The sequence below is a fragment of the Canis aureus genome, chromosome 22, assembly GCF_053574225.1.
Source record: "Canis aureus isolate CA01 chromosome 22, VMU_Caureus_v.1.0, whole genome shotgun sequence".
NCBI lineage: Eukaryota > Metazoa > Chordata > Mammalia > Carnivora > Canidae > Canis > Canis aureus.
Genome location: NC_135632.1, coordinates 47270818 through 47286980, shown reverse-complemented (window position 1 = coordinate 47286980; position 16163 = coordinate 47270818). Strand labels below are relative to the sequence as shown.

Sequence of the window (16163 nt, the reverse complement as noted above, 5' to 3'; positions counted from 1 at the left end):
GGACCACACTCAAAGCCTAAAAACAAGACAGAAATTAGAACAGAGAAAGTGAGTCATCACATGATTTTCTTTCCTATTGTCAGAAAAGCAAAATAGTTCCACAAGACCTTCCCTTACATTTTATTGGCCAAAAACTGATAATATATTCATGTCTAATTGAGAGACATTGGGAAAATACCTGATTTTTCAGTGTTTTTACTTAGAAAGGGAAGGAATAAAAGTGTTTGGTAATGACTTTTGAATTTCCAACTAAAGGTGTACTTAAGAGGAAGATTGTCCCTTTTTTAGTTAAGTGGAAATCTCCATGAAACTTTATTTCTCCCTATTTATCCTTACTGTATTGTGTGTATTATAAAGGGATGAATTTGAATTCAAGTACTTGGAGATAGATCAGTATTTCCAGCTGAGTTCTCCTTGAACATTAGGATTCACTACAATGACAGTGATCAAGTTATTCATTGTCCAGAATAGATATATTTGAGACTGAAAATGGGGACTAATTACTCTTGGACAAGTGAAAGCTCAGTAATGTCCCAAACAAACTGGTACATGCGGGACCTTACCTTTAAAAGCCCTATGTATATCAGAGCCATAATATCACTGATTCCTAACTGTTGGTTTTATGACCAAGACAGGTAAAAATGACAGATTAATAACAGATAAAACCATTGGTGAAAGAGTGAAGCAACTGCTGCCAACTGATACCGAAATACATAGGTGATTCATATGTAAAACCAGCCTGAAACCTCTTCTTTCCCCTTCTCATTGCCATTGTCAACAAAAAGGAAAAGCTTCCAGATCTGAAATTCATCGATACTCCTCAGGCTGCCCTTGACAAAAGCTCTCACTCTGACTACAAGGCTTATTTGTACTCCAACTAAAAAACAACGGGGCAAGTAAAAGTAAAAATACTACTTAAACTGGATTTAAGAAGTGGTTACCTGCAACCCAAACCTATCTTTTGGTTGATCAATCTATCTCTCCCCTCAGTCACATTCAATTTTACAGAGAGAGAGAGAGAGAGAGAGAGATAACTGTCTTATATTAGGGTTTTAAATCACATATGTATTTTTAGATTTTATTTATTCATGAAAGATGCACAGAGAGAGGCAGAGACACAGACAGAGGGAGAAGCAGGCTTCTCGCAAGGAGCCCAATGCGGGACTCAGTCCCCAGACCCGGGATTATGACCTGAGCGAAAGGCAGATGCTCAATAGCTGAGCCACCCAGGCATCCCTTAAACTATATTTTATCACAAGTTTGCCATGGGCTTGTTTCAGTTTCAGTAAACTGAGTATACATAAACTTTATTTATGGGTTCATTAAAAATATTATATTAAATAGGGCATATTAGTCAGGAATTTGCATTTAGCTGCGTGTAACACAACCTTCTCCCACCCATCACATACACATGCACAAAGTTAGTGATTTAGTAAAATGAGACTATATTATGTTTTCCTTGGAATAATAGCTTTGAAGTTATGAAGTTGTAGTTTGTGATCCTATGGCTCAAATACTTTTCAACAAAAGAATTCTCTTGGCTTTTATTTCTTAATTACAAGAGGTTGGTACAGTTTCAGCCATCAGGTCAATATTCCAGGCAAGAGAAAGGAAGGAGGTGACAAAAAAGAACACCATGTGCCTTCCTCTGCCTTCTTTAAAGAGTATTCCTCGAAGTTTTACCTAAAAGTTACCACTTAAAGCTCAATGAACAGAAATGTGCTATCAGTGTACATATATATCAAATAATTAGGTTGTATACTTAAATTAATACAATGTTATACATCAATTCTGTTTTAATAAAACTGGAAAAAAATAGTATGTTACTATCATTTGGAAGCAAATTAAGCTGGACACATTGCTGCATTAAAAGAAAACTGGTTTCTTTTAATAGGGATGAGAAGATATATACTGCAGAAGTCCTTGTAATATATATGGTATATAATAATGTGACTGATCATTTATCAATGGAAATTTAACCATCCTTTCCCTCAATTTTCACTATTATTATTAGTATTTCACATCTGTCTTTAAAGTGATGGTAACAGCAACGCAGTATCATAAAGTTTCCCTCTCTCAAATTTGACAAAACTATATCAAAATATAAGCTATGATCAATTAGTTTTTTCTTTTGTTTTACTCCCCTCACCAAAAAGTGGAAAAAATTCTCAAACTTTTCATAGATACTCTCAACTTAGTTGGGAAGAAGGGTAAGGTGACAACCTGGGAAAAAAAGTTTGTAATGCTCTTCTCTCCTAGAAATGTCTATTCTTTTATATGCTTCACTGTAATGTTTTTCCCTACTTCCTTTCAGGAAGGTAAATTGCTATTTATCCTTTGATTATACCTAAAAACCACACTTCTCTAAGCAAAATGTTTTCTATCCAATGGTTCTTTTCTTATATGTATTCAGAGATCATACACCTGTCTTTCAGAATACTTAAACAGCATTTGTGCTGGTATTATCTGTGTGATTGTTTAATTATTGTCGTATTTTACTGTATACCTTAAGTGCTCTATATTGAAACAATAATAATTAATTTTATAAGTGTATATTGAATGTTTATGATATACAAGGGATTGTCTAGTGCTCAGGATACCATGGTTAACAAGACACAAACAGGAATAGAATATAGTGATTTAGATGAACTGTATTTGATAAGGCTAGTACGGAAGACATTTAAGAATAAATGTGATACATGCAAGTTAAAGATATAAAGAATTAGAAAGAAATAGATATTTAAAAAGCACGAAGGAGTAAGTAATATCAGACTTACAACCTAGCTGTAAAAATTCTAAAAATGGATAAAACATTCGAGGCAACTGTGTCTGGCACTCAGAACCATGACAGTTAAGAAGAAAAATAAACAAGCTGATCTTCTGACTGTAACAGGCCTAATGGAGTAGGTCTTCTGTGGGCTGATAACTGAACTGAGAGAACACCCAAGATTACATAATGCTGGTTCCAAGAATAATTTTTTTTAAATGGACGAACCCTAATAAGAATAAAAACAAACCTGACAGGAGTGAAACGACCTGCCAATAATTTATCTGTTTATAAAAGCAAAAATTACCCTGTGGAGGAAGGTAGGTATTCCAAACTCTGTACAACGTATCATCCATGATTTTCAGAATAAATTAAAAAATACTAATTATAAAAGTAGTAGAAAACATAGCCAATAATTAGTTTTTAAAAAGTCAATAGATTCTGATACAATATAAATGTTGGAAATAGATTAGAAACTTTACAACTAGCAATAATGGTGCCTTGGATAAACCTAATTGACTACAATACTACCACTGTGCAAAGCTAGGTTAACAACTTTAATGCAGCTAATAAAAGTATGTTTGGCATTTTAAAGAGAAATAAGGCATAATGGGCGATTAGAAAGGAAAACTTAGAAATTTTAAGAAGGTAGAATGGAAATTCCAAAAATAACAGTACAGTAATTGAAATGTATAATTCATCCAATTTGCTTAACAGGAAGAGGTAGAGGGCAGAAAAGAAGAGCCAACAAATTAGAGAACAACCTAAAGAACACAGAAACTTCTGAAAGCAAAGCAGGTAGGTTATTAATGATCAGTATGCAATGTGAAGGGATTTTTTTTAAGATTTTATTTTGTTTTTTTTTATTTATGAGAGAGAGAGAGAGAGAGAGGCAGAGACACAGGCAGAGGGAGAAGCAGGCTCCATGCAGGGAGCCCGATGTGGGACTTGATCCTGGGTCTCCAGGATCAGGCCCTGGGCTGAAGGCAGCACTAAACCGCTGAGCCACCCGAGCTGCCCAATGTGAAGGGATTTAATATTAAAATTTCAGAGTCCCAGAAAGAGAAGGGAGTTATCAAAACAGAAAGAAATAAAAATAAAAATAATTAAATTTGAGAATTTTCCAAATTTGATTAAAAATATAAACTCACAGAGGCAACTAAAACTATATATAGACACAAAAGTGCCAAAAACCAAACTCAAAGAAGAAATCTTAAAAACAAACCAAGAAAAAAAAAAAAAAACCACATTTCTTAGAAAGGAACAAAAATAGGATTAATGGCTTACTTTTTGTCAAAAACAGTAGAGACAAAGACATAATAGGATTAGAGGTAAGACTAAAATTAAGCAAAAAGCTACCCAGAAGTTTATATACCCAGAAGTTTAGAAGTTTATCTATAAGTGAAGATATCCTTTAAAAAATAATATTAAACAGAGCCATTTTAAGATAATCAAATGCTGAGAGAATTTATTGACTGCTGATGTGCTCTACAAGTAATGCTATAGAAAGTTTTTCAGAGAGAGGAAATACACCATAAGGAAACTTGAGTCTACAGAAAAAAATGAGAAACAAAGAACATGACAAATATGAAAGCAAATATAAGATATTATACCTTGTTCTTTCTTTTGATTTCTTTATAGACAATTGAAATTTAAAAAAAAATTATAACTTTGTAAATTGTTATATACAACATATAAATTAAAAGCTCATGGCAACATTACCACAAAAATTGTGGTAGAAGAGTAGAATTATACCACTGAATGTTTCTTACACTTTACACAGAGTGGTACAATATTAATTCTAAGCAAACAGAGATAAGTTAGGACACACACACACACACACACACTCACACACATAAACAGAGGATCAACAACAACTAAAAAAAGTCCATGGAAGTGTTAAAATAAAATATTGAAAGTAACATATTTAAGCCACAAGTAGGAATAAAATAATGAAAAAGGAACAGGAAACAGAATGATCCAGTGGGGAAAAAAATTCAAGATGATATATTAAATCACAAAAAAAATCATACATTAAATGTAAATGGGCTAAATACTCCAAATAAATGCAAAGATTGTTACACTGATTAAAAAGAAAAAAAAGTCAGTGTAGTTTGTTTATAACAAACTATATAAGGATATATACCTTAATGGCTCACATAGTTGAAAAGTAAAAAGAGGGGATCCCTGGGTGGCGCAGCGGTTTGGCGCCTGCATTTGGCCCAGGGCGTGATCCCGGAGACCCGGGATCGAATCCCACATCAGGCTCCCACTGCATGGAGCCTGCTTCTCCCTCCGCCTGTGTCTCTGCCTCTCTCTCTCTCTCTGTGACTGTCATAAATAAATAAAAAATAAAAATAAAAAAAAAGAAAAGTAAAAAGATGGAAAAGAATGTATATTTAAAAGCACGAAAAATCATTTGTTATTCTTAATGTTAATCAAGATAAAATCCTAGACACTTAGTATTACCAGAGAAAAAAAGGGGAATTTTATAACACTAAAAAAATCAATTTGTCGAGATATATATATCCAAAAGTATATACATGTAAAAACATTAAAAATATATTCAACATAAGTGAGAGAAGAGGAAAAATAGACAAAAGGATAATTTCTAACCAAGGTATTGATAGAACCAATAAAATACCACACTAGTTTTCCCTTTAAAATGCCCATTCCTCATATTTTGTATGGCTGACTAAAATGCTCCTTTCTCTCATCAATTGAGTCTTAGCATTCTAATTCAAAACAGCCTCCCTTAACATTCATCTAGAAGGAAACATGACTGACTAGTATTTTTTTTTAGTGTTACTTTTTTATGTAGAATGTATTGGTTTTATTTATTTATTTATTTATTTATTTATTTATTTATTTATTTATTATTTATGTTGTCATTGCTAGTTTCTCATCTACCCAAATGTAAGCTCCATGACTGCAGTCTTCTCTGCCTTACTGCTCGCTGTTATGCCCCCACACCAGCAGTAGGGTCTGACAGAGAGAGGCTACACAATTAGTATGTCCTGAATGTGTAGATACCTGAACATAGAATGATAAGTTTATGATCTAATGTTTTTAATTGAAGACAATATGTGTTGATTATGAAGAAATACAATGTTAAGAATCATAAACATTTAAAGAAAAGCTTTGTAACATAATAAAAAATTTTTTTAAATGTGTTTGTGTAAGAAAAAATAGAGTACTGGCAATGTAAATAGGAGGCAACATGCCTGGGTGGCAAAGTTGTTTAAATGTCTGACTCTTGATTTCAGCTCACTTTGTGATCTCAGAGTTGTTAGATCAAGGCCCTGTGGGGCTCTGGGCTGGGTGTGGAGCCTGCTTGAGATTCTCTTTTTCCCTCTCCCTCTGCCCATCTCTCCTTCTCTCTTTCTCTCTCTAAAAAGAAAAAAGAGAGAGAGAGAAATAGAAGAAAATAGGATGTTAAACAAATTTAAACATACTAATTTAATTACCTTTCATAGTAGGAAATTATTATACTAAAAAGTTGATCAATTAAGAAATTGAGATGTTAGTCTCTCATTAGAAAATATAAAGGCGGGATCCCTGGGTGGCGCAGCGGTTTAGCGCCTGCCTTTGGCCCAGGGCGCGATCCTGGAGACCCGGGATCGAGTCCCACGTCGGGCTCCCGGTGCATGGAGCCTGCTTCTCCCTCTGCCTATGTCTTTGCCTCTCTCTCTCTCTCTCTCTCTCTGTGACTATCATAAATAAATAAAAATTTAAAAAAAAAAGAAAATATAAAGGCAAGCAGCAGTAATAAATTAAAATTTAGGCTCTATACATTTCAAGTGACTAAAGATAAAATAAAAAGGAAAGCAAAAGCAATATAGCAAATATAACACATATAACAAAAGATAGATACAAAGGAAATAAAGTTAATTCTAACAATGATAAAAGTAAACTGGAAAATTTGGCTGAGTAAATGGGAAAAACAATGTTATGGAACGTTATTCTTGTATAAAAGAGACATATGTAAAAGAAAGTGACACATTATTATTGAAAATAATAAGTATTGGCAAAGACACACAGGCACATGCAAACAAATATTAAGCAGGGTCCTGACATTAACATCACATGAGAGTTAATTAAAGGCCAAATGCATTGTACAAGACAAATGTGCTGTGTGCCTTATAATTATAATACATGCAATCTACAGAAATATGTAACAGTTATGAATCTTTTTATAAACCAAACAACTTGGCATCAAAAATATAGATTCAAAACTGGATGAAATTAAAGTAGAACTAAAAGCTCAATAATTCTTTCAGCCAATAGTAGATGAAAAAAATTAAAATAAATAAGCCTATAGAGCCTTTGATTAATAATTTGTTCAATAAAACATACTCTTTTAAAGTTTTCTTAAAATAATTTAAAATGGCTATACATTAAGCCACAAAAAAATCACAACAAATTCCAAAATCTGTAAGCATATATTATAATCTTTTGAATACTAGTGGGAAAAAGTAGTAAAAATTAACTAAATTCTATGCAATTTAAAACTATCTCTCTCAAATAATTCTTGAGTTAAACAAGAACCGTTTTTATCATTTATTTATTACATCTTTAAGACTTTACTTATTAGAGCAATTTTAGGTTTACAATAAAAATGAGAGAAAGGTGCAGGAATTCTCATTCACCTCTTCCCTCACATATGCATAATCTCCCCTATTATCCACATCACTCACTGAAATGCTACATTTTTACTGGGGATGAACCTACACTGACACAACATAATCATCCAAAATCCATAGCCTACCTTAGGGTTTGCTCTTAGTGTTTGTATAGCCTATAGGATTGGACAGATGTAGAATGATAAATATTCATCACTGTAATCCTATACAGAGTACTTTCACTGCCTTAAAATTCCTCCATGATCAATCTTTTCATTTCTCTCCTTCTCATAGTTTATTTTTTAATATAAGTGAAATATATCCAAACCCACAGAGTGTAAGTAACCCTAGTGTAAAAGGGAAATTTTTGCCTCAAACATTCAGATAACTGAAGAAGAAAGAATAGAAATGTGTAAAATAGTGAAATTCAATTTGTTTAAATTGGAGAAAAAAAGAAAAAGAAAAATTTAAGAGGAAGGCATTTGCAAATATAAAGCAACACTTATATGCTTATAAACAAGATACTTACAAGATAATAACAAGCACACATGATTTAAAAGCTTAGTGAATTATTAGGAAAACAAAGAACAAAACGAGTCACTAGATAAATAAAAAGATAAAAGTTTATAGACTGAGAACTGAGAATTCAGAAATAATTACAAACATATGGATTTGGAAATAAGTAGTGAGAAGTATTCTCCAAGTCATGCAAATACATTTGAAGGTCTATACAAAATAGATGGCTTCTCAAAAAACATCTTGACAAAAATTACTCAAGAAGAAAAAGAAAATATAATTAGATCTATGATTACAGAATATACTAAGGAAGTTAAAAATAATGTCGGGTCAAGGTGTTTTCTCAGTTGAATTATTAAAACCTTCAAAGAGCAGGTATCTTAAGTGCTATATAAATAGGGCATAGAGAGAGAAAAAAAAAAGTTTTAAAAATAATCCTAGAAAAGCAACAGGGAACAAATAACACAATATGCAAAATAGCAAATAGGAAAGTGTAGACCTGCACTGCCCAATATGGTAGTGACTAGGCCAATGTGGTTTTATTAATTTTAACTTTTTAAGATTCAATTTCTGAGTTGCACTAGTCACATGTCACATTGCAACTGTTTTTTAGCTTTTTATTTTTTTTTAATTTTTATTTACTTTTATTTTTTGACAATAAGTTCAATGTTTTTTGCATGAATTCCTTCTGCATTTTTTTTGTATATTTTTTATTGGAGTTCAATTTGCCAACATATAGTATAACATACAGTCCTCATCCCATTAAGTGCCCCCCTCAGTGCCTGTTACCCAGCCACAACATCCCCCCCGCCCACCTCCCCTTCCACTACCCCTTGTTCATTTCCCAAAGTTAGGAATCTCTCATGTTCTGTCACCCTGTCTGATTTTTCCCACTCATTTTCTCTCCTTTCCCCTTTATTCCCTTTCACTATTTTTTATATTCCCCGTATGAATGAGACCATATAATATTTGTCCTTCTCCTATTGACTTACTTCATTCAGCATAATACCCTCCAGTTCTAGCCCCACTGTGCAACTGTTTAATAGCCACATTTGGCTAGTAGTTTCCCTGCTGAATGTTTGAGAAACATAACACTTCAGACTTCACAAGCAGTTGTAGAAGAAAGCCCTAGTGAATTCCTCATTCTTGAACACATCACTGAGAAACAAACTGGGATAGTCTAATTGGCTAAACTTGATCCATCAACCCACCTCTGAGGCCAGAGAACAGGGATACAGGGAGACACTGTGATTTATGGTTCCTGTAGAATCTCAAGGTAAAACAAACAATCCATGTCACCACACACTTTAAAATACACTATACTTCCTTGGCACAAAAGCTTTCTGAGACACATAGACATCACACAGAATACAAACAGAAACTCACAGACAGAGACACTAGGAAATTGCTCAAGCTCATTCTGCTGAAAAAAAATGCCAAAGCCAGCTCTTAAACCTAGCTGTTCTGAATATAGGCCCCGTGGAGTCCTTATGATATATCACTGGATGCTTGCTCAAAGCAGGTACTTTGGCATTCTCCTGGTGCTTAGAATTATTGGCATAGCATGTGTCCATGTTACTGAAAGATAATTTGTAATCCACAAGAGCCTACAAACTCTTAAGTGTAGCATATAGAATCCAGCATGTAGATTTTCAGTAATAATATTAGCACTTGTCATTTGCCAGGTTTGATAAACATTATAACATTTAATATATTGTATGCAAAAAAGAAAGAGAGACAGATGTGGGGAAAGAAATTATTTGGTAAAAATAATAATATAAAGGAGATTGGGGAAAAAATAAAGGAGATTGGGGAACATAATGCTGATCCAATTTTATACAGAAACAGATTAGGAAAATAAAATATTCTTTGTGAAAATGTCTAGCACACATACACATGGTAGGTACTTAAAAAATGTCTGTGGCTGTTGTTGCTGGAAAACTTTAGAGAACTGAAATGTATCTCCCATACTTTACAAACAAGTAATGGCCTTTTTTTTCTTGGAAACCAGCTATCTAACAGTAGGGCCTAAGAATAAATTAAGGAACAAGTACTATATATTGTAATATTTGTCAATCTAGTGGCCTCCTTTTTGGTTTGACTATATAGGATCAGTGTCAGTGGAATAATTGAGCTGACCTCAAAACAATCACAAACTGAACTCTAAAATAAAATGCCCCCATTGCGGTTTGCTGCCATTCACTTCCATAGCAGCATCCATGCCCAAAGCACATGCAATGGCAGATCTGATGCTAGCAGAGAGGGGAGATTAATCTGACTACAGATTACCAAGCTCATGTAATGCATATGTCCTGACTCTGGGTATTGACACAGCTGCAGAGTGTACCACCAGGAAGCCTATTTCTGTGGACGTGGCCAGGAGAGTTTTCCTCTTAGGCATCAGTGGAAGACCCAGGAGCCTACTTAACCATGAAACTAACTGGAAAATTGGAGTGAGGAAAGGGAGGGAGGTACATTGAAGAATGAAATTCACCACTCTGAAAAATTCGAAATTGCTCATCCTAGGTCTTGGGCATGGTTCAGGAAGGTATTAAACTGGCAGAGTTCTAACAACACATTTGGAGAAGAGAATGCTATAGATAAGACGACCAGTGAGAACACTAACAGTTTCAAAATGGATGCTATAGTGGGGTTGGGAAGACAATGGTTCAGAGTAAGAGACATCAGCAGTTTGATGCACTGATTTATTCACTCAACCAAAATTGATTATCTATTATAGAAAAACTCTTTTTTGGTGAGAGGCTATGACAAAGAGAAGAAAAAATGTCCAAAACCCAAGCACCTATGTTTCAAGAAGTCGCAGACTAGAGTAGACAAATACATATCAATAAATAATAAAAGTATACTAATAACTTCCATTTGGTAAAATCTATGAGTAAGAAGAAATAAAGTATGATAGTGATGTTTCTGAGAAACATAATGAGAACTGACCAAAGAAGTAGGTTTCCTATAACAAGATAAGAGATTTGCTTTTGTATATAAGTTTAAGATTCCAGAATAGACATGTGTGCTAAGGGTATGAGCAGGGAAAGAGACATAAATAGGATGAACTAACAGGCAAAATCAACACAAAAAAAGCCAAAAAGTTCATTTTTATCTCATTTTAACACAGAATGTTGCATTTGAAGTACCAGGGAAAAGCATATGCTGATACCAGTATCTAGTGGTAAGGAGGAAATATTTATGGCATAAAAAACATGCAGTTCTGGTAGTGTGGAATAAGACCTAAGAGAAATTGCTTATTAACTTTAAAAATTCATTTAAAAATCATAAGAAGTCAACTATGTCATTTTTGTGAATAAGAAAAGTTAAAATTTACTTTAAAAAAAAAGGCACAGGTGCTGAATGAATGCAGCTGCAGTATCCATGTTGTGATCATAGATGATGAATTTCTCCTAAATGGCATCCTTCCCACCAGTGGAAAATAAAAAATGGTGAGGATCGGTATACTCACCATGGTCCTATGAGACATCAAGAACTTTAAAAGTGTATGGAATTATGGGACGCCTTGGTGGCTCAGTGTTTGAGCATCTGCCTTCAGCTCAGAGCTTAATTCCAGGGTCCTGAGATCGAGTCCCACATCTGGCTCCCTGCAAGGAGACTACTTCTTCATCTGCCCATGTCTCTGCCTCTCTCTCTCTGTGTGTCTCTCGTGAATAAATAAATAAAATCCTCAAGAAAAAATGTATGAAATTAAAAATGCTTTCAAGTACTTAGCAGCATTTTTTTTTAAATTGAAATGGGCAAATTAAGCATGGAAATTCAAAGACAAGACACTGTTCAACTCTTCAAAAGTCCAATTGAGAATTAAAACACATTAACAATTAAGTATGGGAAAACAAAATGCTTTGTTAAAGGCATTTATTTATCTGTTTACAAAACACATTTTTTTCTTTGACCACTTAATTCTGACACTAATGCAGAGATAATAACTTAGTAATAATAGATTTATCATCCTATAACATAGATGAGGAAAAAGAACCAAAGATCGCTTTATTGACTGGAAAATGGTTAAAGTTTTTGCAGGACAAGAATCCAGGTTTTCTAATAGTGAATGATTGAGTTTTGCATTCAAGTAATAATAGGCTTCCAAAATAAGAAATGGATTTTTCCTTATTATTGAAATGGTAAAGATACAAAACAAGACACCATGTCTATAGAAAACCAAAAAATCAGTCACATTACTCAATGATTCAGTATATTATCTGGAAATACTTTCTCCATGATGTTATTTATCTACATTATTTGCCTTGTTTACCAAGTTGGTCAGACATTTTGGCATGGCTTCAAGATGGATGGTAGCCTAACATTGGAAAAATATTTCACCCAATGACTCCAAATGCTATTTACATGATCTGCCAAGATTGCCTTGCTGCCACTAGCACATATTCTTAGACTAAAAACTATCAAAGGTAAGAAAGACAGCACATTTCAGGCAGATGGTTAATAAATGATAAAGATTAGGCTTTGTACAGTCTTACCTTCACTTCAGTGACGGCAGAGAAGAGAGAAGATAGTGAGGCACTGAATCTCCAAGGGATGTCCACATTCAGATCTCCATCCCCAGATCAAGGGATCCCCACATCCCTTCCCAGCTCTTAAACTCCCTAGCTACCTTGGAGAGAATTTCAGATATGTCTTATATTGGTCAATCCTTGTATAACTTTGGATTAAATCGGAAGATTAATGTGAAGTCCAGCTACCAAAATTATCCTCAGAATTGATAACCTCAATGTAAAAGGATAATAAAACTTGATATTTATCAAATGCCTACTTATTTTAGGCCCTTGTCTTAATTTAAAATATTGTAAGATAGATGGTGGTGTGTTTTAATTATAAATTCAAGAATTCAAGGAATCATGGAAACAATAGCTTGACTACACAGTGCATATTTTATTTCCCTCCATGAGGTACACTAAGCTGTCATCTAGCTGACTAAGCACCTCTATTTTAGGCTTCTGTATTATTTGACAACAGATCCATTACTTCTTATGCCACATCGCACAATTTTCTATTCCCTTTTATTTCATCCATTGCTGTAGTAGACACCTAGACACAGGGGTAAATCGACAACATTTTGTCTCAGCTGTCCAAGGGTATATATTGCTTCCATAGGTATTCTCAAAGATCATAGAGATCTACAGGAACCCCCTCACTCTCACTTATACACAAATATGGAAATATGAGGGATTTAGCACCTCTTGTGACAACTCTTACCAATGAGGCATGGGAGCCAAAAGAAAACTGCTCTATTCCTTGAGTAGAAAGTTCTGGGGTGCATGACATTTTGAGGAATCCAGCAGGGGACTGATTCCCAGTTGCCAGAGCAATGATAAGCTAAACAATGCACTCTTTGAATTGCTTTCTCTCTTTTCTGCTTTTGTACTTGCCTTTTCTGCATTCCTGTACCTTGAATCACTTCCTAAAATAAAGTATCCACTTGTGTACCTTTTTCTTTGGCTTTGTTTACTGAAACAGAGACTACGACAGGACAGTCACCAGCCATTATGAAGAAAGACACTTTCCAACCCTGACTTATCATGTACAGTAGCCTCAAGGCTCTCTTCTCTCATTTACGTGTCTGATTTAAAAGGGATTCATATTATCCAATCCATGGATAGATGAGTGAATAAGCCAGGGGAGTAAATGTGGCTAAGTTTCATGTGCTTCAAATTAAAGTAATCTCTAAGGTTGAAGAAAAGAGCCCAAAGTATGGCTTCCAAACTAGTTGTAGGCAAAATGTGAAATATGAAGGGCCTAGGGTCTATCCAGTTTCCACCATGACACTTCAGGATTCCAGTAACATAACACTAATGCAAAACCAATTAACCTGTATTGTGGACCATAAGAATAATGATTCTTAAAATATTTCAATACTAATAATCTGGAGGCATAGTTTAAATAAATGAACTCAAAAGTGGTGGTAGTAAAATCCGTAGGGTGTCTCTCTTTAGGTATGCAAGCTAACATAAGAATAAAGAGTGAAAATAGGAATATGAGGAAACCAGATGTGGTAAGTTAGAATTCTGGGGGTAGTACTATATATGTCTATGTATTTTCACCTGAGAAAGACCATCTCTAGTCTTGAGTCTACATGTACCTGTGTATGTGCTGATCCCATTGAGAGCTGGGACAGTTGGAAATGTGTCACTAAGCAATAACTGTTTACTGTTGAATTGAACATCTACCAACTGGAAGTCAATGTGCCAAGCAAAAGGATATATTCTTATTCACCTGACTTTGAGTCCAAATACTTGATTTGAGTAGCTTAGTAGCTGTGTATCTTGGACGAGCACAGACTCACAAGGTCTTGCTTTACTGTTTATAACAGAGGGTGTTCATTCTTTATTGATCTGTCTTACAGAGTTCATAAGAGTGTAAAAGGAATATATGTGTGATAGAGAATTTTGATCATACAATATCATATACACTTGAAATATTATTGCTGATTGGGACCCTCCCAGATCAGGCCACTATACCTGACTGAGGTTTGTGTTTTCCAGGGCACCTGGAGCAGACTACTGGAGAAATGAAGCCTTTCCCATTGAGTCCTCAAAAGATTGAGAAAATAATTCAAAGGCTGAAAGGATTGATCTACAGGGCAAGATTAAAGGAGGACATGTAGTTTATCATTCTGTTAGGCAATGCCTAATGGAGGGTCAGGCCTGCAAAGATATATTTCAAAGGGGTAAACATTAAAGAGGGGGAAGAATTATTTCTGTTGAGACAAAAAGAAATAAGTAAAATCATTGAAAATGAAATGAAAAGTATGTGGATAGCAGAAAATGATCAAAGTTCTTTTATTTGGAATCTTTCAAGCTAACATAAAAAGCCTGGGTTTTTCCATCTTTGCTCCAGTTTGTCATTGAGATGGTCTCCAACGGTATTGCTCTGACCCACTGACCCCCTCATTAGATAGATGCTCATCCTGAATCACAATCTTATCTTTTGAATTCAGATATCCATAGGAGAAAAATCATCACAAAATATGTTATTTGTTCCAAGGTATCAAAATCTTTTCCATTTAGCTTTTTAAAAATTTTTGAAAAGATTTTCTTACCACAAACTTTTCATTTCATATTTTTCTTGGGGAATACTTCTGTGAGTGTATGAGTGGAACTAATTGAAAAGATCAAATTTCATAGAATTTAAACTTACTAAAGGGGGAGGTAAGTTTAGTTGCATTACTATCTGAGGGGATGTGACAAGACCAAGTGAGATCTTAAGAACAGCTACTGGAACAGCTCCGTAAATGTTGTAAACACTGGAGTCTGCTTTTATATTCCTTGAAAGAAGATAGACATAATTCAAATAAGTTGTCATAATTTTTTAATCCAGAGGGGCACATATCAGTATGTTTTATTCTGGCAAAGAAATGTGGTCCAAAGATGGGAAAGAAAAAAAAAATAAATTCTTCCCACTCTCAAAATAGCAAGACTATATTTCTCTTCAGATTCAATAAAGAATTGTTGTTTCATTTGAAGAAGGCAATAGTTTATATGATACTTTTCAAGGGATAAACCATTGACAAAACTGTGACACTGGGTAAGTTTGTTTTCAACTTGGCTTAGAGTCCATCTTGAGTTGGTCTTGAGCCCTAGACTTCTCTTTTCACATTGATGGAAGTCAGTTAGTTACCTGGATTCCCATTTAGGCCTCATTCCCATTTAGGCCTGCTGAAAGTAAATGATGATGAGGACTTGCTGTACAGTGTAGCACAGCCTTGTATGTATTTGGTTTTCCCAATAATAGTAGGCATATTGATTCTTAAATTCAGAGGTCCCTCCACTTGCTCCCATTGTATAAAGTTCTCATGTTCTGGTACTTTTGATCCTGGATCTTCCTTGCCATCAAAATTACCCACTTTGTGACTTTTTTTCCATCTAGGGACTGTCATGAGCGAATCCTGGAGGTTGTAGGAATTTAGTCTTTAATTTCAGGGTTGTGAGTTCTTGCATTAGTCACCCACTTCTTTGACTCTGTTTCTGCGTGTAATTTAAAGACAAGATGGTTTTTAAACATTCTGTCCCATCACCTTAAACCAGGACTTTTCAAATTTAGCACCATTGACATTTTAGGGTGGATAGTTGTTTGTTGTAAAAGGATGACCTGTGCCTAATAGGGTCTTTAGTAGCATCCCTGAACTCTACCCAGTGGATGTCAGTGGTCAATAGCACCTCTCCAACAGACATCAAAAAAGTCTTCAGATATTGCCAAATATTTTCTGGAGGGGCTAG

The 16163-nt window shown here is 34.6% G+C and overlaps 1 protein-coding gene, 1 long non-coding RNA gene and 1 other non-coding gene across 38 annotated transcripts in view; 1 reads left to right on the top strand and 2 right to left on the bottom strand.

The window, feature by feature from the left end:
- Window positions 1-16163, bottom strand: part of LOC144294164 (uncharacterized) — a 165034-nt gene that overhangs the window by 58512 nt on the left and 90359 nt on the right. For 5 of the 36 annotated variants that reach the window (XR_013361597.1, XR_013361594.1, XR_013361595.1 and 2 more), the window contains one exon: window positions 15239-15911. The exons of the other annotated variants lie outside the window; for them this stretch is intronic. Coding sequence is in view for 1 of the 5 variants with exons in the window: in XM_077865913.1 (XP_077722039.1) it covers window positions 15884-15911 (28 nt within the window). In the remaining 4 variants the exon portion in view is untranslated. Of the gene's footprint in view, window positions 1-15238; window positions 15912-16163 lie in introns of those variants that run through there. 36 annotated transcript variants of the gene reach the window in all.
- LOC144294422 (U4 spliceosomal RNA) lies at window positions 3177-3312 on the bottom strand. Its single transcript, XR_013361805.1, has one exon. It is a non-coding gene; the product is annotated as a U4 spliceosomal RNA (small nuclear RNA).
- On the top strand, window positions 3484-15641 carry LOC144294168 (uncharacterized). Its single transcript, XR_013361599.1, has 2 exons — window positions 3484-3565; window positions 14430-15641. It is a non-coding gene; the product is annotated as an uncharacterized LOC144294168 (long non-coding RNA).